The sequence below is a fragment of the Rattus norvegicus genome, chromosome 2 (genome assembly GCF_036323735.1).
Source record: "Rattus norvegicus strain BN/NHsdMcwi chromosome 2, GRCr8, whole genome shotgun sequence".
Taxonomy (NCBI): domain Eukaryota; kingdom Metazoa; phylum Chordata; class Mammalia; order Rodentia; family Muridae; genus Rattus; species Rattus norvegicus.
The window spans coordinates 155,474,822-155,498,005 of record NC_086020.1 but is presented as its reverse complement, the minus strand read 5'-3'; the positions used below and the strand labels follow the sequence as shown (position 1 = coordinate 155,498,005).

The window sequence follows — 23,184 nt, the reverse complement described above, 5'->3', positions numbered from 1 at the left end:
AAAACTACTCTGTACATTAATACAAATTGATTTAGGTTAATTTAGTTGGGAAGAGCCACTTACTGTGGGTGGCACCATTTCCCTGGAGTAAGACAGGGAAGTGAACGGAACGTAGGATCTCTCCATCACTCTCTGCCTCTCGTTCTAGGTATGGTGTAACCAGTTGCTTCAAGCTGCTATTTATTGCCTTCGCTTCCCAGCCAGGGGGACTGTTCTCTTGAGCTGGGAGCTCAAATAAACCCCTCTGCCTTAGAGTCACTCTGGTCAGACCATTGCACCACAGCAAGGGAGCTGTATATTTGTCAGTTTGGCATCCCAGTGTGCCTTTTTATGAAGTACCTTTCAGACATGTTGGAGGATTCTCTTATGGGGAACTGTAGTTCTTCGCAACTTACCTTCTTTTGTTGGAGGTGACAGGATTTCCATAAAGAGTGAGTAATCACAACTTTTACTTGCAAGGCTTGCAGTTTTATAGCTGCTTTAGATGTGCAGTAGAACTGTGGTTAACTGTGTTTACGTAGTAAAAAGCTGTAGACAGCGTTGGGTTGTTGCTGTTAATGTAGACCTTGACCTGGCAGCTGCTATCAGCCAGTGTCTGTCTTCTCATGTCAGCTTTCCTGGGACTTAGTAGAGGTTAGGATGAGAAGACTTCTTCATCTACCTCTTGTACAGCAGGCTGCATTCCAACAGATAATTTGTTCCAAAAGAGAAAGCTGATATCTTGGTCTGGAAGGGCCTAGGGTGGCCGGTGTGGGAGACGAGGTAGACCCTAGGCAGCGGGCCTGCGTTTCTTTGCTGTTATCCACATTTTGGCACGGAGTACAGATTGATGTTTGTTAGCTGCCGACATTCAGGATGTGCCGTCTGGTCCTCTCCCTTCTGTTTCTTGTGAATAATGAGGATTGGAGGAGATTGTGACAATGAAATGACAGTGAATGGTCGCTACTGCTGCTGGCAGAGTCAAGTGGAGGGCTAAGTGAATGTTGAGGAAATTTTATTTATATCAAACGGAAACATCTAAATATTATGAGGAAATATAAGTTAATAGAAGTATTAAGGAGGAATCCTGGAGAAGACTAGAACTGAACAGAGTAATGGACACATTTTAAAATCTATTATAAGCCATTGTGTGAGATTCCTTTCCCTTTTTATTTTTGTTGTTTTGAGAAAGAGTCTCACTATGTAGTTCTGGAACTTCTTCAGTAGACCAGACTGGCCTTGAGCTCAAAGTTATCTGTTGCCTCTGCCTCCCAAGTGCTGGGATTAAAGACCTGTGCCTCATGCCTGGCTGAGATTCAACAATGTTGAAGTTCTAAGATTTCGGTATCTTTAGTTTTGCTCTTATGACTGGGATATTTCATTAACAGATGGGTTCTATTATGTCGCATTGACAAAAAATGGATACTCTTTCTTAGCAAACTCTAGGAAATATGGATTTTAAGAAGCGTATGATAATTTGAGTAATAGGACTTTTAAAAATATGGAATATTTTTATTTTAATATTTTCTTAATATTTTTATGTTTTCTTAAGGGATTATTAGCCATCAGCTTATTTCACAGCATCTCATGTTGTCCTAAAGAAACTAATACCGTTCCTTAAATTCTTTTTTAAAAAACATCACTCTAGGTCTGGAGAGATGGCTCAGCGGTTAAGAGCATTCACTGACTGCTCTACCAGAGGATCCAGGTTCAATTCCCAGCACCCACATGGCAGCTCACAACTGTCTATAACTCCAATTCCATGGGATCTTACACTCGCACACAAATAAATATGCAAGCAAAACACAGATGCATATAAAATAAAAATAAATAAGTTTTCAAATCATTCTACTGAAGACTGTCCTTTCAGGAATCATTTCCTAAAACCATTCTCCTAGCCTGGAAGTGTTTCTAAGAGAAGAGAGACTTCTGAGTCTTTAGGAAGGTTTCTGGGGACTAAGACTTCTAGTGACAATGGTGTCACACATACACTCAAACATTCTCTACATTCCTTCTTAAAATATGCTGCTTCTTTGACAATTTCATACAAACATAGTGTATTTTAGTTATCTCTGCTGTGACTGTCCCCTCCCACCCCTCCTGTTGAGTATATGAGATATAGCCTCTTCCAGAGACCATTGCTTCTTCCACAGCTCCCTTGTGCCAGTCAGACTTCATGTGCTGTGATAAATACGTGAGGCGATTTTAAATGAGAACAGTTGTATTTGTGGTAGTTCTTAGACTGCTTGCCTCACAAGTGCTGGGTTTTATCTCTAGGACCATATAAACCAGGTGTGGTGGCCCAGGCCTGGAGCCCTGGCACGCTTGAGTTGGACACAGGAGAGTTAACAGTTTGAGGTCATCTTTCGCTACTTAGAGTTCAGCTGGAGATACATGAGACCCTGTCTCAAAAAAAGTATTTCTGAGTATTGATATTTATAAAATAGTTTGTAGGATGATGCCATGCATTCCCTGCTGTGTCCCTTCAAAAGGCACGTGTGTCTGCTTGTCTCTGTGAGTGTTAAGATTCTTCATTATGTCCAGGTACAGTAAGCCTGATCCATCTGTCCTAAGGGATCCTGCTGGGTATCTTACCTAAGTGTATTTAGAAGCCATTGACCACAGTTGTTTACAACCAGCTCTCTGTAAAGGTTGCAACATGCTTATACTGTAATTCCAGCATTTCCCATATTTATCAGCTGGAGTTTTTCTGGAAAGGATTTAGTCTTATCAACTATCTGGTTCCTCAGAAATGAGACAAATGCTGGATTATTTTCCTTTATTTACAATTTTTTTTTTTTCGGAGCTGGGGACCGAACCCAGGGCCTTGCTTGTGCTAGGCAAGCGCTCTACCGCTGAGCTAAATCCCCAACCCTATTTACAAATTTTTGATTGTTGATGTTTTCATTATAAACATGCAGATGTTAACATTTGAAACTATTTTTTAAATTATGTGTATGTATGTTTGTGTTCCTATGCCTATGATGGCTGTCTGTGACCAAAAGATGGCTGTCTGTTCGATGACCTGGAATGTTGTTAGAACAGGTTGTAAGACACCTAAGCATGGTGCTGGTCCTCTTAAGAACAGTATGTACTCAACTATCCGTCCATCTTTCCAGCCCCAACTTCAACACTTTTGACATGTTTCAACCCACTGATGTCATTATTTTCTTTCAAGCTCAAATTGTTATGTCTTTGGCCAATGGCTTTTACTTGTTTTGATGTGATTTCAGTGGCTTCCTTGCTTTCTGGGGTGACAAGATAGTCAATGTATGTCCTCATGACACGTATAAGGTGATAAGCATCAAGAGCCTAATTGAGAGTAGTCCTGCATTGGGCAGAATAATGTGCACACCTTCCCACTGAGCATAGAATGGATTTGCCGTGGTTGTAAAACTGTAAGAGCAATTACCATGCACTCTCAATTCGCTCTTATGGCTGAGGTGCTTGTTCTAGCCTGATCTGCTGCACCATCGTTCAGTCAGCCGTTTTCCCAGGAAGGCCTTGCTTCTGCTGGAAGACGTGCTGGTATAGAGACTAAATTCAGGTGCTCCATGCATTCATTGGTGCTGAGTGATCATGACTTATAGACACAAGGATTTGGTTTTCATGGATAGAAGTAAATCATGAGTTCATACTGAGAAGTCCTACTTCATACTCAAGGTTGCAGAGATTTTAGTTTTTATTTGCTGTCCTTACTTTTAAAAGAAAAATTTGATTCTCAAAGTCATTAACTTTCTATATATAGGAAAGTTATTCATATGTTATTGAGTTCTAATTAATATTTTTGTTTTTAGAAACACAAGCATGCCCATATATGTAAACATCCTTCCACTTTGGGATAGAAGATAGCATACTACAGGTGCTGCTCTGTGCCTTGTATTGACCCTTTATGGCGCTGTAGTTTGTTTTCCAGTCACACTGCATATGACTGCACTGTGTTTTGCTGAACTGCTGGCAGGTGTCTGCTGTTTCTAGCCTTTGCTGCTGTTGATAGTGCTGTGGTAAGCAGCCTGCATGGGTGGAGCTCTATAGTTGTTCTTTTCTTTTCTTTTCTTTTCTTTTCTTTTCTTTTCTTTTCTTTTCTTTTCTTTTCTTTTTTTCAGAGCTGGGGACCGAACCCAGGGTCTTGCACTTGGTAGGCAAGCACTCTACCACTGAGCTAAATCCCCAACCCCTATAGTTTTGCTTATACATCTCTGAGGTAGGATTTAGAACTGAAAATGCTGTGACCAAGAGTGTATGTGTATGTACTTTTACTGGCTCCTCGTGTTATGAGGATATTTGGGGACAGATATGTGGCACTGGCCAGGCTATCAGGCTGCCGTGTGGAACACCAGAGCCTGGTGGTTTGTAAACAGTGGGTTTGTTTCCTTTACAATTCGAGAAGCTGTGAAGTCCAAGACCAAGAAGCCAGTAGATTTAGTGTCCAAACGGGATACACTCTGTCTCATAGCTGGAACGTTCTTATCACGTCCTCACTTGAGAGCAAGGACCTCTTTTTAAAGGCATGAATTGATTTCCTGAGGACCTCACAACAGGAGTTGAGGGGGCCATAAACACTCAACACAGAAAATTGAAGCTGTACTTAGAAGAATGTGACTTCCTGTCTTTCTTTCACTTAATTGTTTATTAAAGCTTTGCATTGCTAGAAAAAACTGATACCGTCTAGAGGAGGGCCTAAAGAACGAGGAGGGTCTGTGGGCATCGTGGTGTTGTTTTCCTGATTCTCCACTCCACAAGCCTGCTGCCTTATGCCTCTGGGTCTCACCCAGAGCTTAGAGAGCTTGACCCATCCACCTTCTTTCTTGATTTATTATAGTTTGTCCGTTGACTTAAAAACTTTTGACAATGTGGCCAAATGCTAGAATCCTTGCAATCTTGTCTGCTCTAAACATTTGTAAGACTTTTTTTTTTCCACAATGGAATTTTATTCAGCTGTAAAGAAAATGAAATTATGAACTCTTCCAGGAAAGTGAATGGGGCTAGAAAATGCTCAGTGAAGTTAGTGCTGATGTCAATTCTGCCCAGAGAGCTTTTTATCCAGTAGTTAGTGGTGACTACATAGACCCAGAACTAATGAGTGTAATCAGGAGGTTAGCTCCCAGAGGGACTGACAAGAGGGGAAAACAAGCATGGACAAGTCAGTGCAAGTCCTTGAAAGCAGGGTGTAAGATAATGGTGGGGATGGACTGGTTGTGGGGACTCAGCTCAGGTACCCAGTAACGGGATGAGATAAAGGACAGCGGGTGCTAGTCGGTTCATGCAAGCTATGTCAGATTAAAGCAACGTCAAGCCCCCTTCTGAAGGAGGTCATGCATAGAGCAGGCTTACTCTCTTCCCCAGGAAGTGCTTTGAGTTTTCCCTTTCCAGTTGCTTTGGGGGGAGATGGGTGCAGGGGTTCAGGGTCTCTCTGTGCACGCCTGCCTATCCTGGAAGTCACTTTGTAGACCAGGCTGGCTTCCAACACTGTCTCTGCTCCCCATGTGTTGGGGATAAAGGCCTGCATCACCACGCCTGGCTCCAGTTGCTTCTTAACCTTCTTTACTACCTGTTCTCTCATATGGAAGAGCTTTCCCTCCTCTGTGCATGGTTCCTCTTCCCTGTACAGTCTTTACACTTCCTTTATAAAACCAGTATCTCCTCCACTTTTGATTTTTATGGCAATCATCTCTTTGTTTAAAACTTAAAATTTGAAGTAAAGTCTAACCAAAACAGAGCTATTCTTACTCTTTTGGAGAGAAGTCATACGGTCTCTTCCCAGCTTGTATATGTCACCCTTCTCTAGCTGCATCTCGATGCTGGGGTGTTTCTAACTTCATCCCGTTCCCATCACTTGGTTTGTCATGAAGATGAAAAATCCTTATAGGTCTTTTCTATTTATTTCTAAGAGATTTTTTTTATGTATATAGACCTTCTCGGTTGATTTCTATACCAAAGCATATCAGTTTATGCCTAGATGAATTATTTTTTATATATTTAGCTAATTAAAAGTACATTGAGGGGTTGGGGATTTAGGTCAGTGGTAGAGCACTTGCCTAGCAAGCGCAAGGCCCTGGGTTCGGTCCCCAGCTTCAAAAAAAAAAAAAAAGTACATTGAATTTTTATGCATTCTAAAATAATTCTAGCTTATCTGTTTAAATTTATGATTTTTTTAAAACAATTTTTGTTGATTTGTCTTTCCCTTGTGCTTCCTTGCCTAGGTTCGCAATGTTCTCAATGATGCCGTGGATTTGCTGGAGTTCCGGGACAGAGTCATTAAGGCGTCCCTGAACCACGCACACTTGGTTGTTTCTACGTCTCTCCAGTGCTACGTGTTCTCGTAAGCACCTTTGCATTTCCTGAAAATACAGACGTTTTGTCAGGGATGAGAGATTTATTTTCAAGTTTTCATATCAACACAGTTTGGTTTAACCGTAACTTTCTCAAAACTACTGATTAGCACCATATTTCAGACCAAGAAATGAGGAAAACCCCTGGTCTAAATGAGGAAATAAAGTGTGTGTGTCAGAGGCTAACGCTCACTTTTAAAGCTGGAAACATCCTGTGTGGTGTGGTTTCCTTACAGCTCTGAAGACTTGGGTAGAATCTTAACTCAAATTCCAGGGCTTAGGGTGTCTGAGGGGTCAGCAGACTCACTAACAGGATGACTGGCAGGCTGGGAGGATTCAGTAAGGACATGGAAATACAGTAACTGTAAATGCACTGATGACCTGGAGTTGTCCAGAAACAGTGAAAAATTTGGTCAGTGTCCTCCTTACTAGAATGGTAATTAATGCACCAAGAACTTGCCTGGAAACCTAAATCACACTTGGTATTGCTGCGCTCATAAGCACTGCACAGGGAGCTGTCTGGACCAATGTAGCTGACGTAGACTTCTGCCTTGACCAATGTTAGTTATCAGTGCGAGCTTGCTGCACGAGGAGACGAGAGGCCGAAGGCACCAGTGCGTACTATTATAGCCACATAGCGGCGATGGATGCAAATAACTTGCAATGCGTATGACAAGCTGGCCAAGTGAAGCTGGAGGGATGAGCATTTATTAGGCAGTGGTCATATTTAATAGTCAACTTCCAGAGTCCTTACGGTAAGTAGTACAAGCCAGCTTTTACATCCTGCCATCTAAACTCTCCGGAAAACTCAAAAACCACTCGTACCCTCTGGAGTTTTTGTTAAGGACATTAAAAAATTGTGCTTGCTTTTACACTACAATGTGTTTATGGTTGGACCATTTAATAAATAAGGGGATAGAGACTGTTTTCCCAGTGCTTAGCTCAACATATGGTAGTTACCTTGCAAGTGACTTTATTTGAATAAAGAAATGAATTGAAGCATATAAAGTTTAGTATTGCTTTGATATCCTAAGGCCCAGTAATCCATAATGTACGGATATGGAATCTCACTGACAAGTGCTCCAGGTCCCGCTTCATAGGTATAAGTCTGCAACTAGTGAGAATCTGCAGCTCCGTGGCAGCCGTGTCAGGAGTACCGAGGGGGAGACACAGCGGAGGGGAGAAAGAAGCAGCTCAATGTTATATTAGATGACAGCAGGAAGGTGATTTAGGGAAAACCAAAACAGATACTTAACCAGACAGCCATGATATAGGGAAGAGAATGTAACATAGAAGAACAATATTTAGGACAGACGCATTTTTAATTAATTCTCAGTGGGTTAAGAAAAATGAAGGCAAGTTCCTCTGTTTAAATTTTTGTTCATTTTGTAGATAATGTGATTAGCCAAATCCGTACTAAGGGATTTAGTTTACTGGTGGCAGTGACAAGAACACACTGCTTGAAGCTGGAAGGTTGTCAGAGGTTATGTTATTTAACTTTTTAGTTACCTTATTCTCCTATACTGCATTGTGTGGGACAGTGTCAGACTGTCTTCTTTGTCTCTCTTTGTTTCTACTTTCTGGTTGTTAAGATATATGGTAAGATACCAAGTGCCAATACTTATGAATGTGAGTGAAGTACAGTGTATCAGTGTAGGAACACACAGCACTGAGACGGTGCACCAGAGCCCGTGTCGTGACGTCAGAAGTTAGTGATTTAGGTCGTAACAGCTATGGTTAGATGGAGGGTTCGCCACACTGTTCTATGCTCGTCATTAGTACGATTCCTACTTTACACGATGAAGAGCTTAAGCACACGGAGAATAACTTAGTAACCTGGCCCCAAGTTAAATTATCTAACTTTATTACTGAAGTTTGATTGTAAGTTCTTAACTATGGTTGCCTTTTTATTTATAATATATAGTTTAAAAATGAACATTAATATACTTAAATTTATAGAAAGAAATTCTGGTAAAAGAAACTAATACCGAAAAATGGCATATTACATCTTGCTTAATTTTTCAAGTAAGTCTTAGAAACCCTCCTTTTTCTCAGTCTCTTAGCTTAGGGCATTTATATTTCCATGATGTTTATATTAGATCGCAATTGTGAGACATTATCGATAATTCTAAGAGGGATTTTTTCCTCTTTCTTTTTCAGCACTGGAGATTGAGTCTAGGCTTCACACATGCTAGGCAAGCGCCCCACCCCTGAGTTCCATCCCCACCTCTGAACTCCATCCCCACCCCTATGAGGACATTTCCAGAAGCCTCATAAACCACTACTTTTCTGATTAGCTCACTAGGTAGAGGATGGCGGTAAATTCTAGCAACTAAGGAAGGATATTGTGCTTTGTCCTGAAATACAAACACACTTTATCAGACTGACTACTGGCACTAATTTTGAGTCGCCATTTCTTTGGGTTTTTTTTTGTTTGTTTTTTTGGTTTTTTTTTTTTTCCGGAGCTGGGGACCGAACCCAGGACCTTGTGCTTGCTAGGCAAGCGCTCTACCACTGAGCTAAATCCCCAACCCCTTGAGTCGCCATTTCTAACAAAACTGCTACATTTTGTTGTTTTGCTATATGTATGCACACACTTGCTGCAGGAGCCAGCCAGCACTTCTTTGTACACAGTAGACCTACTCTCTGCAGTCTTCCTCTTTTCTATCTCCCTGATGTGAAAACGAAGCTTAATCTCTTTAAGGGATGGGGAGGGTGTCGGGGGATGGCTCAGTGGGTAAGAGAGCTTCCTGTGCAAGCATGAGGAGCTGAGTTCAATTTCTAGCACCCAAGTCAAAAGCTATGCAGAGCCGCACATGCATGCATAGTCTCATAGTAGAAGGATAAGTGATGACTGCCTATAACCCCAACACTTGGAAGGCAGAGACAAAAGGGTCTAAGGCCATCAGCACCTAGAGAGCTAGTTCAAGACCAGCCTAGAACTCTACTAGACAGCAAGACTGTCTAGGCTAGTTCAAGACTGTGTCTCAAAAAACCAGAATCAATTCTATGAAAGTTATTGAGAATAATAAAACATTTAAATATGAAACAACTTCAGTTGTAGATGTTTCTTTGCTATTCCCAGTTTTGTTTTTGGTTGTTTAAAGCAGGTGTCTCTAATCCAAGCTGGTCTAATATTCATTGTGTAGTCCAAGTTGATCTTGAGCTCACAGTCATCCCCCTGCCTCTGACTGCTGAATGCTAGGATTACTAGTTACCATGTCTACCTCTTTCCCAGTTCTTTGAATCATGTTGTCCTATTAAAAATAAGAGGAATTATTTGTGCTTCTACTTGTCACTTTATTGAGTAAGCATGGTCATAGCTTACATTTTTTAGAGCACTTTACAGAAATAATGTTTTAATCCAACAAAAACACTGGGAGATCTATAGGAAAAATAATTAATCATGTTGAACATGTTATATTTGCTTTTGTTTTTGTTTTAGGCAGGGTCTCATGATGCAGATTTGACTGGCCTAGAACTCACTTTAGAGATTCACCTGACTCTGCCTCTCGAGTGTTAGGATTAAAGGTGTGCACCATGCCTGGGGCCATCATCCTATCACTAAGTTCTTTGTCAGACACTCAGACGGCTCTTCATTATCCTCAGTGAAGACACTGGCTTAACGCAGGCTAAGCTTGCTAATGTCATACGCCTGGACATGTCGCAGCCTGACATTTAATCCAGATTTGCCTAATCCATCTTCAGGATGCTATGCTGCTGTTGTTTTTCAGATGATACATATTAGATGGCCCGCCCAATAATAGACAGCCAAGAAGGACTTATTCTTAGGATTCCTAATTCATGTACTAGAATCTCCAGTGAGCACTTATTGGAAGCTTGCTGTGTAAGTTGCTGGAGACACAGAATCTCTGCTTTTTACTTGAGGATTGTTTCTGACTTGTGAATAACCTGAGAGAAATGTGTTAAAAGTGCCTTAATAGAAATACATACGATACATGATAATTTGTGAAATTAAGCTTACTATTTAAGACGAGTAACTGCTTGCTTATTAAAATGTGTTTAATGTTTGAAATGCTAAAATTCTTTGTATTCATTTTTTAGTACGAAGAACTGGAATACACCACTTATATTTGATCTCAAAGAAGGAACTGTTAGTTTAATTCTGCAGGCAGAAAGGTAATTTGTTTATATTTTAACTATTGGATTTAGGGTTAAGAGAGCTCATTAGCAGTAAAATACTCTTTAAAATATCTCACAAGGGCAGGAGAGAGGACTTGCAGGATCAGTTCCCAGCATCCACATGTTGGCTCACACACAGCCTCTGTAACTGGATCCAGGGGATCCAGTGCCCTCTTATGGCCTCCATAGGAACTGCATGCATGTCATAGACACGCAGGAAAATCACTCATCCCCCCCCCCCCCGCCACCCCACCCCCCACCCCGGAGCTGAGGACCACTAGGCAAGCATTCTACCGCTGAGCTAAATCTCCAACCCCAAAATCACTCATTCTTATGTCAGATAAAAATAAATCATATTTTTTAAAATCTCACAAAATAATCATTTGGTATTAGTCTTTTTCTATTATGTGTTTCATAATTTTTAAAAAGTAGATCAGTAGTAATTAAATTTTATTCTCAGAATTTCTTTATATTCTTATAAAGATATTGAAGGTAACATGTAGGTTATATATATATTAACATTCAATATATTTAAAATTAAAAATCAATTTGTTAGATTAGTAGCTTTAAATGTTGGGAAAGGTCTACGAATGTAGAGTGTTGTAGGTGAGGACGAATGGTCGGCAGTGCTTCAGTGCTCCACTGTCCTTCGCCCTCCTCCTTTTTCTCCCTGGCATCAGAGACAGAGCCCAGGCTTCACATGTGCGCAGTCCGTACTTTGAGACCGAGCTGTACCCCAGCTCTGCTTCCAGTTTTAAATGTTGGTGGAAATGCATTGATTTCATGAGCCTACTCCTAAAACTGAAAAGTAGGATTTTCTGGCAAGTTCTTGAGTGATACAAGACTAAGAAACTCTGGGTGATACGTTTGAGGGAATTAGGACTAGCTGTTACTCTAGAAGCCACAATTTAAAAATAAAAATGACAATCGATTTATTAAGGACAGTGATCCCCTTCTGAATGAAACTTAGAAAAGCTACTCCAATAACTCCTGTGCGTTCTGGCCAGTGCAGTGAGACTACACAGTGAGACTTAATGAAGTGTGGAGTGTAGTTGTTTTACTTGAACAGATGTACGTAAGACCTCTGCATCAGCCACACTGGAACTCATCCTCTCCGGTCATGTGGGCAGCCTTCGTGCAGCTCTTTAGCACGTTCTCCAGCCCAGAGAAAGGACATGGTTATCATAATGGTGATCCTGGGTAATCAAGGAAGTGTAGCATCAAACTTTGTCATCTATTTAATGAAATGAAACATGATTTATTTCTATCATAATTTTCAAATATAAGTCACTTTGCCATTTAAAAGGTTATCTAAAGGTCAGTTATCTAAAGGCCCTATTTCTCAGCCTTTTATTCCAAATAAATGTGTATATTGTTCATAAGTTTATTGACTATGTTTATAGTATAAGTATATATTGATGGCATAAATAATTATATAAAAGATAACTTAGTTACTGCCTGCCTCTGATCTTATTTCTATAGTCAGACCTTTACCCATAGAAACAGTATTTCCATTAGAAGTTTAAAAGCTGATGTTTTATTTATAATAAGAAATGCTTGCAGTGCTGAGTGTGGTGGCATTTGTGTGCATGTGTGTGCGTGCACATGTGCAGGTATACATGCATGTGTGTAGGCCAGAGATTACCTTTGGGTGTCTTCCTCCATTGCTCAGTTTGTCTGTTTGTTTGTATGTGTGTGTAGGGTGTGTATGTGGGAGTAGGTGTGTTATGTGTACATATTTGTGTGCATGTGCACATTTGTGTGCATGAAGGCCAGAGTTCACGCCTGGTGTCTTCATCTAATGTTCTCTACCTTACCTTTTTATTATTTCTTTTGAGGTCATAATGTAATTACATCATTTCTCCCTTCCTTTTTCCTCCCTGCAAACCCTTCCAATATGCTCCTCTTTGCTCTCTTTCAAATCCATGGCCCTTTTTTATTGTTGTTGTTGGTGGTGGTAGTGGTGGTGCTGGTGGTGGTGGTGGTGGTGGTGGTGGTGATGGTGGTGGTGTGTGTATGTGTGTGTGTGTGTGTGTGTGTGTGTGTGTGTGTGTGTGTGTGTATTTGTATACTGTTACTTGTAGGTATAGTTTCAGGAATGACCATTGGTTATTGGACAACCAGTTGATGTGCTTTTCCTTGAGAAAGACAATTTCTCCCACTCTCAGCATTCCTTAGTTGCCTGTAGTTGTTAGTGTAGGATTGAGGCCTCCTTGGCTTTCCTGTTCTATATTTCAATAGAGTCTTTCACTGATCCTGGAGCTTCCCCATTTGGCTGCCCGGCCAGGGAGCCAGGCACTCATATCTTCACCACCCTTGAGCTGGGATTGCAGGAGCACACTGCTGTGCCCAGTGCTTTATGTGCCAAGGATCTGAACTTAGGTCCTCATACTTCCAAGACAGGTACTTTACCAGCAGCTATCCTCCCACCCCCACTTTGCCAATCCTCATTATTGTCTGGGTTCTTGGAGTCCTTTTCAGAGAGTTCTGGCGTGTGACTCTATCTCAGTGTAATTGTCCTAAGTTTGTATACTAGTTTCAAAATAACAGGTCTACACTGAGGAGTTTGGTCTATTTTGGATTGATTTTTGTACAGTGTAAAAACAAAGAAAGCAAGTTTTGTATTCATTAGAAATACAAATATAGTTGTAGTATACATCCACCACTTTCATTTTAAAAGTTCTGTGCTCTTTGATCCTGCAGTGAGCTTCTATAAAGTGTATTTAAAGTAAATAGACAGACATGAATGTACACGGTAGACAGGATTTGAAACAGAAGGAGAGCCAGGCATGCACACACCTTTAATCTCAGTACTTTTCAGGCAAAGGCACATGGATCTCTGTGAGTTTGAGGCCAACCAAAAAGTTAAGGACAGCCGGGGCTACAAAGACCCTGTCTCTCATCTTTTCCCCTGCTTCCCCAAAAGAACAAGAGCAATGTGTAATTTGAAATAAAATGTTCATCAAACGTGAGTTAGGGGTTGGAGAGATTGCTTCCTGGACATAACGCTTATCACACAAATCTGAGGGTCAGAGTGCGGACCCCAAGTGAGCGGAGTACTGTAGTGGCCATCTGTAATTCCAGCCTTCCTGTGGTGAGTGGGGGCTGGAGATAGGAGAACCTCTAAGGTTTGTAGGTCAGCTAACCTGGTGTGTGCAGCTCTATAGCACAAAGAATTCCTTCCTAAACAAGGTAGAAGGCAAGGGCTAACACCTGAGATTGCCTTGTGACCTACATATATGGAGAGCTATATAGTTTGTGTATGCCTGCATGCACACACATGCACACAGGTGCACATACATGCACACACACAGGGAGCTAATAGCTCTGTGAACGGCTCACTGATAGAGCATTCGTCTCACATATCCAAAGCCAGGTTCAATCCCCAAGGATGAAAAATTACTTAAACTTTTTGCTGTAATTACCCTTTGTTTGCTGTCAGGGTCTATATTAGGTAGAGATCTATTTGAATTGATTTCTGTACAGAGGTCTTTGTTTTCTTTATTGTTTATAATATGTGTGGATTTTCAATGAAAACTATATCGGCCATAAACTGTTTAAGAAAGTATTGAGTCCAAGGATCCAGAGCCTTGGATATGGCTGTAGCATATGCACGCAGCTGTACCTGAATGCCCACTGCAAACATGCATGAGTGTTCAGATATGCACACATGCTGATGGTCTCTCATGATGTCAAAACCAGAAGCAGCCCACTTCAATACATGCTGGCACTGAAGGGAATTTCTGAGTCATGTTTGGTTTTGACTTTAACCAGCTCCTGACTTTTATCTAACATGAGTTTGACATGAGTTAAGGGCATAATGTAAATGAAATCACGGCTTGAGATTTTGACCTTGTCATCTTCCTCTCCTACTTCTATTTAAAAGGCAAAACTAAACACTTTCAAGTTTTTAAATATTTGTCTTATTGATATACTTATTATAATTTTAGGATTTACATCCCCCCAAGGGTTAACTCTTATTTAATACAGAAATGAAAATGTTGTAACTTTCCATTTTTTTAAAAATAACTTTGGTATTTTAGACATTTTCTTCTGGTGGATGGCGGTGGTATCTACCTTCACTCTTATGAAGGCCGCTTCATTTCTTCTCCAAAGTTTCCCGGCATGAGAACAGACATCCTGAACGCTCAGACTGTGTCTCTGAGCAACGACACGATAGCAATAAAAGACAAAGCCGATGAGAAGAGTAAGTCTGTCGTTATGTGGCAAATTTCAGGCAGTTTATAATGCTATGGAATTTCCATGAGCTTTCACTTCTTCATCTCTTTAATATAGTAACCTTATGTGGAAAAATTATGAATTCCCTGATTTCTTTTAAATGTGAGCTAAATAATTAAAATTGTCATACTGATAGAACAATTATATGTAGTCTCAACATCCAAGACCAGTGGAAAGTAATTCTGTATGTATTCATCACAGAATTTTATTTCAAGGTTATGATTCTAAAATATGTGTTCTTAAGTTTTTAAGCTTCTTTGATACTCCCTTTGTATTCATGTAGTAATATGGTAAATGTTGTTCTTCAGTGTGCCATTTATTTTGTTTATATGTTTTTCAACTAATATTTTAGGCTAATAAAGTAAGAGGAAGGTATGAATAATTTAAATTTTATGTAAAAATCTACACCATATTAATATATCTACATATGTTTTACAATGCCATGGTATATTAAACCATTTTATTAAGATATTCATATTCCAGATTAAATAAATTATCAATGGTGGTCAATAAAGTCAGTGAACATATATGTAATCATCGGTTGGCTAATGACACGTGCTATGAAGCAACTAATCCAGAGTGGAGGAGTGGCAGTGTGGGCACACTAACTGTTATAGCAAAAATAAGCAGAAAGACCCTGGGGTGGGAATGATGACATGTTAAAGGGACTACAGAAGGCTATACCATGGGTCAGCATGAACCAAACAGGAGAGGAGGACAGAGAGGTAGGCAAGACCCAGTCTCCTCCATGCTGGGCAAATGCCTACCACTAAGCTGTACCCAGACCATGTACTACTTTAATTCGTGATAACACTTAACATGAAGCTTCTCCTCACAAGTGTTACCGGTTACCTTGGGTGCAGTGTTGTACGGAAGACCTTTAGACCTTGCTCATCTTGTATTACTGAAATTTGACATCATTTATCTTTCCTGCTATGGCAACCACTATCCTCTTATCTGCTTCTCTAAGATTCCTTACTTTAGGTGCCTTATGTTGGCAGAATCATGCAACATTCATCCTTTGGTGGCTACCTTATTTCACCTGGCCTGATAATCTTCCAGATGGACAGGGCTTTCTCTTCTGTCTTTCATTCTTAAGGCTAAGTGATATATCAGAGAGAGAGAGAGAGAGAGAGAGACAGAGAGAGAGAGAGAGAGAGAGAGGGAGAGACAGAGAGAGACAGAGACAGAGAGACAGAGAGACAGAGACAGAGAGACAGAGAGACAGAGAGACAGAGACTGTTCTGTATCCCCTCCTCAGTCCCCCTGGCATGCACCCCTCCCCCACACACGTTTTTGTCTACTGATCAGACTATGTCCACACTTTGACTGTGGCATGTAATGATGCAGTGACCATGAGACTGCTGGTATGAGACACTGAAGTCAGTGTTTCCCATGAGTGATGGATTTCTAGACCACGTGGGGTTCTAACTTTTTTGATGTTCCTTTGTGCTATTTTCTATGGAAAACAGCCATTTTGCATACTACTAACAGCAAGCAGTGAGTAAATATTCTAATTTCCATTTTCCCCACATTCACTGACATGTTTGTTTGTTGTGGCTTTTAAATAGCCATTCTAACAGATATGAAGTGATACAGTGATTTGGAATAGTAGAACATTGCAATTTCCTTTTATAGACTTGTTAGCCCTGTAAAATGCCTGTCTTAAAACTAACTCCTGGTTATCTAGGGAAGTTATTTTATATTGAAGTGTCTTTTGGTTTTTATCATAGTTCTCTTAACTAGCATTCAGGGAAATAAATCATTGCTAACAGCTTTCGAAAAGAAAACTACCCAAGAGATAGTTCTAAAATGGTCACCTGATAGAAAGTAAATATTTTATAAACTTCATCTTATTTACACGAGTTAGCTTTCTCTACCTGAGAGAAGCTACTACGAGATAGAAAGGCTTATTTGTATTCACAGTATCAAGACTCAGTGTATGGTCACGTGAGGCACATTGTGGGAAGAACACAGGTAGGGCAGAGCTGCTCATCTCCCGGTGTCTGGAAGCTGAGAAAGAGAAGAGCGTTAGGGTCGCACTCTCCTTCCAGAGGCACACCCATGGTGCCTGACTTCCTTCACTGGACTCCAGCACCCCTCTCTGGCATGGCAGGCTGCAACCAAACTCTAGTGCAGTGCTTTAGGAGACAGTTATGGTCCAAACTATAATAGCTGATCTCTTTTTCCTCTAAGTTAATTCTAAAAATTAAAGGCTCACTGGAAATATGGAAGGCACAGTTCTGGAACCTTCCTTTAAGAATTCAAGGAAATTCTTGGACTGAGAACTAGGTGAGCTCCCAAAGCAAGTGTCTCTAACAAATGTAGTTGCTTATGGCTTCCCCATTGTTCTGAGGCAAGCCAGCTGATAGGTGTTAGGTTGAATACTTTACAAGGCCATCAATTTGTAATAACCTATTAATGTTTATGAAGAATCTTAATTATTGACATCCATTTCCTCCCAAACCTGGTATACTACAATTTTGTTCAAACTCTGAATATTCAGAATTCCTACATCCTACAAAGTTGAGGGTACTCTTTGTTTACGAGCTTGCCATCACTTTCCATGTCAGCTGCTTATTCTGGCTGAGCTTTGGGGGTTTATTACATGGTATGGTTAGTTAACTCACTGGCCACTCATCTGAGCTCAGTCTCTAGATAACTTCTTCCCAGAAGTCAGAGACTAAAAGCTCCATCCTATTAGTTGCTGCTTGGCTCATCTGATTGTGGACCCTTATCTGTAGTAAAGAAAGTACCAACAAATCTGTTGTTCTCACTAACATAGCAAAAAAATCTCATGTTATTCCAGAAATGTTAAGGGCTTTTGGAGCTCCCAGACAAGAATCCAGGATAATTTATTTATTTTATCACACGAGTGTATAATAGAAATAGCTTGTATATTATCATATAAATGGGTTTTAATGCATATTTTCTTTTGTTGAAAATCATTTTGACTGTTATGCAGAACTAAATTAGAGATGACCAGAATTTAACTTTCCATCCACACTTGGATTTGCCATTGATGAAACCATGGGGTTTTTCCTTAACCATTGTTAACACTTGGGAAAACATTTTAGTTCTACTATTCTCATGAAAAATGTGACCTTATTAATAATTAGAAATTTGATGTTGTTGGTTTTCTGAGCTGGTAGAAGTTCCGTGGTCCATAAAGTTAAGTAATATTCTGAAGAATTATGATAGCTCCATTTAAAACTACCAACAGTGCTTCTAATCACTCATTAGTGCTCTACCGTTGTTTGGTTTTTTTCTAGTAATCTTCCTCTTTGAGGCTTCAACTGGAAAACCCTTAGGGGATGGGAAACTTCTTTCTCATAAGGTAATAAACATTTGCTGTGTTTAGTATAAATGGCCACTGTTTAGCTAATTTCCTTTTAAAATAATAGCTATCCCTTAAGGAAGAAAACACACTAATTTAATTTAAATATAAGTGTATACCTTCCATATTATGTCAAATAAATAAATAAATAAAAGCCAAAGCTTAAGACTAAGGACAGGGAAACTCTGAAATAGGGTCTGTGCGGGCAAGAGTGAGTGACCCATTCTGTGCCTGCTGACCAGGCTTTTACTGCTTGTTCTATTTTACTAAACTTGTAGATTAAAGTGCCTTTATAAATCTGTAGTAAATTCCTTACTGACCTGTCCTTAGACAGCATTTTCTTTAGATTTTCAGATCCTAGTTCAAAAACTAAGTTATTTTCTCCATGTAAGTATAAAGCACTCTGAATTGTAAAGTATGTGTTGGTTGGTTTTGGTCTTAACTCTTAAAAAGGAACTCATTGCTTTATAGTTATTGTTTTAAACAAGTGACATTTGAGAATGGAAGGATGCTTTTAACATTATCTAACAATTCCGATGAATTGCTACTTTAAGTTGTATTTCCCCTTTACTCATTATTTGTTTTACATAATGTATAAATTCATATAAATCAAAATGTAAGAAAAATTTAAATATATTTTTAAAAAATGTCTCCTACCGCACCAATTTTCAGTAATCTACTAGAGAAGTACCAAAGTCACTAACATCTTACATGTGCTTGCAGAGACTTTTCGCTCATAAACAGTGCTGACTTGTCTTCTTTCCCTCTGCTTACACCAGCGTGCCCCACAGAGACCTGCACTTTGCTTTCTTTCACAGAACACCATGTTGGAGGTCTTTCCACACCTATTACACATATATAGTCTTTTCCTCTCCTGGCTACCATCATATAATATAGCATATTGGTTTGCTTAATCTGCCTCGTTGGTGAGTGTCTAAGCTTCTGGTGTCACTGGCCACTGTGCTGCACATGTGTCATCCCAGTGTGGATATGTTGAAGTTGGATCACAAGTTAAAGGCTGGCATGGGCTAGTGAGACTCTCCAAAGACAGGCGAGAAAATGTCTGCCGTTCTCCACCATGCTGTTGCCTTGCATATGCTCTGTTATCACTGTGCCATTGACTCCAAACTGGGTCAGAGGATCTGAGCGTGTGTGAGTTAAGAACCATTATCTTCCCAAGAGGCTGCATCAGTTTACCTTCCTACTGGAAGCTAATGGGATACCTGTTTATTGACATTCAAATCAGTGCTAAATAAGCAGGAAGTTTCCTTCTCAGTAGAGTTAAGTATATAGAAAGAAGTAAATTTCTCAGCTGTAATCATTTTTGTAAGAAAGGTTAAAACAATAATTTAATAACATTGAATAAATATTTGTTTTAGTGTGATAACATATCCTAAGTGTAAGAATGTAGAGTTTCACAGTTCTAAGAATGGAGGCCATTTCTTCTGCATCCCATAACTTGCTCAGTGTGTGTGACTTTAGCACAAGGAATAATAGGCTTTACATCCTACTCACACTCTGGGTTAGCTTGAACACTCACAAGAGGCTGTGGCAGGAAGATTACTATGGGTTTGAGGCCAGCATGGGCTACATTACTAGTATTGTAATTGAGGCCAGGAAGGTTATGTAGAAAAATCTTGTCTCACAAAACCAAATAAAAACCAAAGTAATCAATAACAACAAAATAATCAATAAACAAAATAATAATAATAGTAATAATAATAATAAACTCTATGCAATAACAATTCATCCCATCCTTTAAAGAAACCCAAGCTGAAGCACTTCTCTGTAATAATAGAGTTCACAGTAGAACTCAAGTGTTGTGTTTTATTTTACTTACCATGTAACTGAGGATGGCCTTGAACTCCGGGTCCTCCCATCTCTACCTCCCGAGTGCTGGGATTGCAGGCACATGCCAGCACATGGAAGTTAAGTCTCTGCAGCATTAGATGGTTGTCACCAGTTCATGGCAAGGGGGAAACTCTGAATGAGCAGAGACTGCTTTCATGTCCTACTGCAAAGAGTGACTCAGGAGGACTAGAACAGGACAGGGGTGGCCAAGAGGACAGGGAGCTCTGCAGGGTGAAGAGGGCCTCTGTGTGTACACACACCATTACTGTCCATGTCTGACTTTAACTTTCCTAGAAACCAGAATCTCTGGGCAACTATTTCTAATATTACAACAACTCTAGCTTCTTTTACTGATGGTGACAAACACTCCTTAAAAGAAAGATTTACTTATTTGTATGTGGGCATGTGTTTGCATGCACACATAAACAGAGGCCAAAAGAGGGTTCCAGGTTTCCTCTTCCATAATTCTACACCTGTTTCTTTGAGACAAGGTCTTTTTATAAACCTGGGTCTTGAGTTTTTTCCCATAAGTAGAAGCCAGAAGTCCCAGAGACCCTGCTGTCTCCATCCGGTCACTAAGCTGGGGGTTAAAGCATATACCAGGCTTGTGGTACAGGTGCGGAGATCTGAACTCTGGTCCTCATGATTGCACTGCAAGCACTCTTAGCCACTGGACCATCTTTCCAGGCCAGCAAATACGCCTTTAATTGTAAAGATAATTTATTTGAAATATTTGTGTTTTTATAACACTAGAATCATAGTGCTTTAATATTCATGAAACAAGAATTATTTTTCTTTAAAATATGAATTATATTCTAGAGGGGCTCTCATTTAAGAATATAAAGTAGAAGGACTGGTCCACAAATTTGCATATATTATTTTAAAAGGTATTATCTAAGGGTTTTACTGCCATGAACAGACATCATGAACAAGGCAACTCTTATAAGGACAACATTTAACTGGGGTTGGCTTACAGGTTCAGAGGTTCTGTCTATTATCCTCAAGGCAGGAACATGGCAGCATCCAGGCAGGCATGATGCAGGACCAGCTGAGAGTTCTACATCTTCACCTGAAGGCCACTGGGATAATACTGGCTTCCAGGCAGCTAGGATAAGGGTCTTAAAGCCCACATTCACAATGACACACTTACTCCAACAGGGCCACACCTTCTAATAGTGCCACTCCCTGGACCAAGCTATACAGACCATCACAGGTATTGTGCATATAATCCTGGACACAATTTAATCATCACACCTGTAAGTTCAGAGTTCCTAGCAAAGTCTTCAGACACAGTGGGCAGCATACAAATCACTCATGGATCAGGCATCAATGAACCCATACTGAAGTGTTTTGAGTTTTAAGAAACGTCATCTTACTAGTTACTGTAATAGATTAATCCAATATTCCAGAGATGTTTTATTATTGTAGAAAAGTAGAGATCTTGGAGGTAGAAGTCTAAGCTATAAGTTCTGGACTTGTTTTGTATTTGCTTTTTCTGACCCCTACACACAACCCCTGCTGGAAAAAAAAAAAAGGCTCTCATTTGGGAAGTGTAATGCCTTCAGTACATTTTCTGTTTCACAGTAAACAACAGTGTAAATTTTAAGGTTCTAGAAACATGAGATACTCCCATATGTTTCTGAAGTCTACTTAACAAATCTTTAAATTATAGGTATTAGGCAATCTATTCAGGATAAATTTTATAAGGAAGCTTTTCATTAATGTTGACCTCTCATGTGATACTAAGCCCTTCTCCTTTGATTCTGTCTGCTAAGGACAGGACACAGATGTTCTCACTACAGAGTCAGTGATGATATTTTAAGGAACCTTGGTTGCCAGCAAAGTAACTATACTTTGGCGCTGCTCTTGAATTCTTAGTTATTACCAATTTATAATTACTGAAGAAGGGGTAGTCCTGTGTAGGGACCTCTCCCATTCTTGGAGTTAACTCTTGCTTTTCTTTGAATCTGTGTTCCACGGGCTTAAAAACATTAATGAAATAAGTTAATAGGGACATTTTGTTATTATGAGTGGGTAATTGACATTTAGTTAATTTTTGATGTCTTGTTCTGTGGGATGGGTTTCTGTTTGTTTGTTTGTTTGTTTCTTTTTTTCTTCCAATACAGGAGTTTGCACTGTAGTCCAGGCTGGCCTCACATTCATAGATGTCTGCCTCTGGTTCCTGAGTGCCAGGAGTACTGGGGTGTGCCACCACAGTTGGTTCCTTTGATCCTTAAGAACAGAAATGTGCTGATAATGAATTAAAGTGACCGTATGCCAAGCCCTAAAGTGGATTTAATACTTGCATATTTTTGGAAATTTTAGAATGAAATCTCAGAAGTTGCTCTGGATCAAAAAGGACTTACCAATGACAGAAAAATTGCTTTCATTGATAAAAACAGAGATCTCTATATCACCTCAGTGAAACGATTTGGGAAAGAAGAACAGATTATTAAACTTGGTAAAATAATTTCCATGTGCTTAAAATTTTAATTATTATCCATTTTCTTAGATGGTCTACTGTGTACTAAGCAGCTTTAATATTGGAATGAATGAATGAGTTTCAGTCTCACATTTCTTCACTACCTTGTCACTCAATTTCAATAGCAAACTTTAACTCTGTGGCTAAATCAGCACTAAAACACCTGTTGATTAAAACCAGACTGGTTCTGGGTAGAACATTCAAGTATTTTCATTTTTCACAGTTTTGTATCTTTGTTATACAAACAAAGTAGAAATATAGCCATTATATTAATTAGGATGTGTCTGTCAGCTGATGTTAAAGATCGACTTTAATATCTGTTGGCACTAATGGACCATGACTATTCTTTTTAAATTCAGGAACCATGGTACATACTTTGGCATGGTGTGATACATGCAATATCCTCTGTGGACTTCAAGATACGCGATTCACAGTATGGTATTACCCTAATGCTGTTTATGTGGACAGAGACATTCTGCCTAAAACATTGTATGAAAGAGATGCAAGGTAATGTGTTGCCCAGGATTCCATATTGTAAATAAAGTTCTAATTGCCATACTAAGTTTAATCAGACATAACTAAATAAATTACGCAGCTAAGGGTGGTTAAAATTTATGTAATGGACTCAAATTGAAAACAAATTATGAACTATTTACTCATCTTTTATAAATGAGTATAATTTCTGAGGATTGTTTAATAATAGCTCAGGTGAGGTTTTCACTGTGATTTAGTGGTTTTTTTTTTTTTTTAAACCGGGCAGATTTTGCAGCAAGATATACTTTGTGACAATTACTCAGCGAATGCATTTTCATTGACTTTAA

At 39.6% G+C, this 23,184-nt stretch overlaps 1 protein-coding gene across 3 annotated transcripts in view; it reads left to right on the top strand.

The window, feature by feature from the left end:
- The window catches only part of Ift80 (intraflagellar transport 80), a 94,310-nt gene that overhangs the window by 52,077 nt on the left and 19,049 nt on the right, over positions 1 to 23,184 (top strand). For all 3 annotated transcript variants that reach the window (XM_063281591.1, NM_001013911.1, XM_039102020.2), the window contains 6 exons: positions 6,183 to 6,301; positions 10,377 to 10,451; positions 14,498 to 14,661; positions 17,966 to 18,030; positions 22,207 to 22,342; positions 22,723 to 22,870. In XM_063281591.1, coding sequence (XP_063137661.1) covers positions 6,183 to 6,301; positions 10,377 to 10,451; positions 14,498 to 14,661; positions 17,966 to 18,030; positions 22,207 to 22,342; positions 22,723 to 22,870 — 707 coding nt within the window. The remainder of the gene's footprint in view (positions 1 to 6,182; positions 6,302 to 10,376; positions 10,452 to 14,497; positions 14,662 to 17,965; positions 18,031 to 22,206; positions 22,343 to 22,722; positions 22,871 to 23,184) is intronic.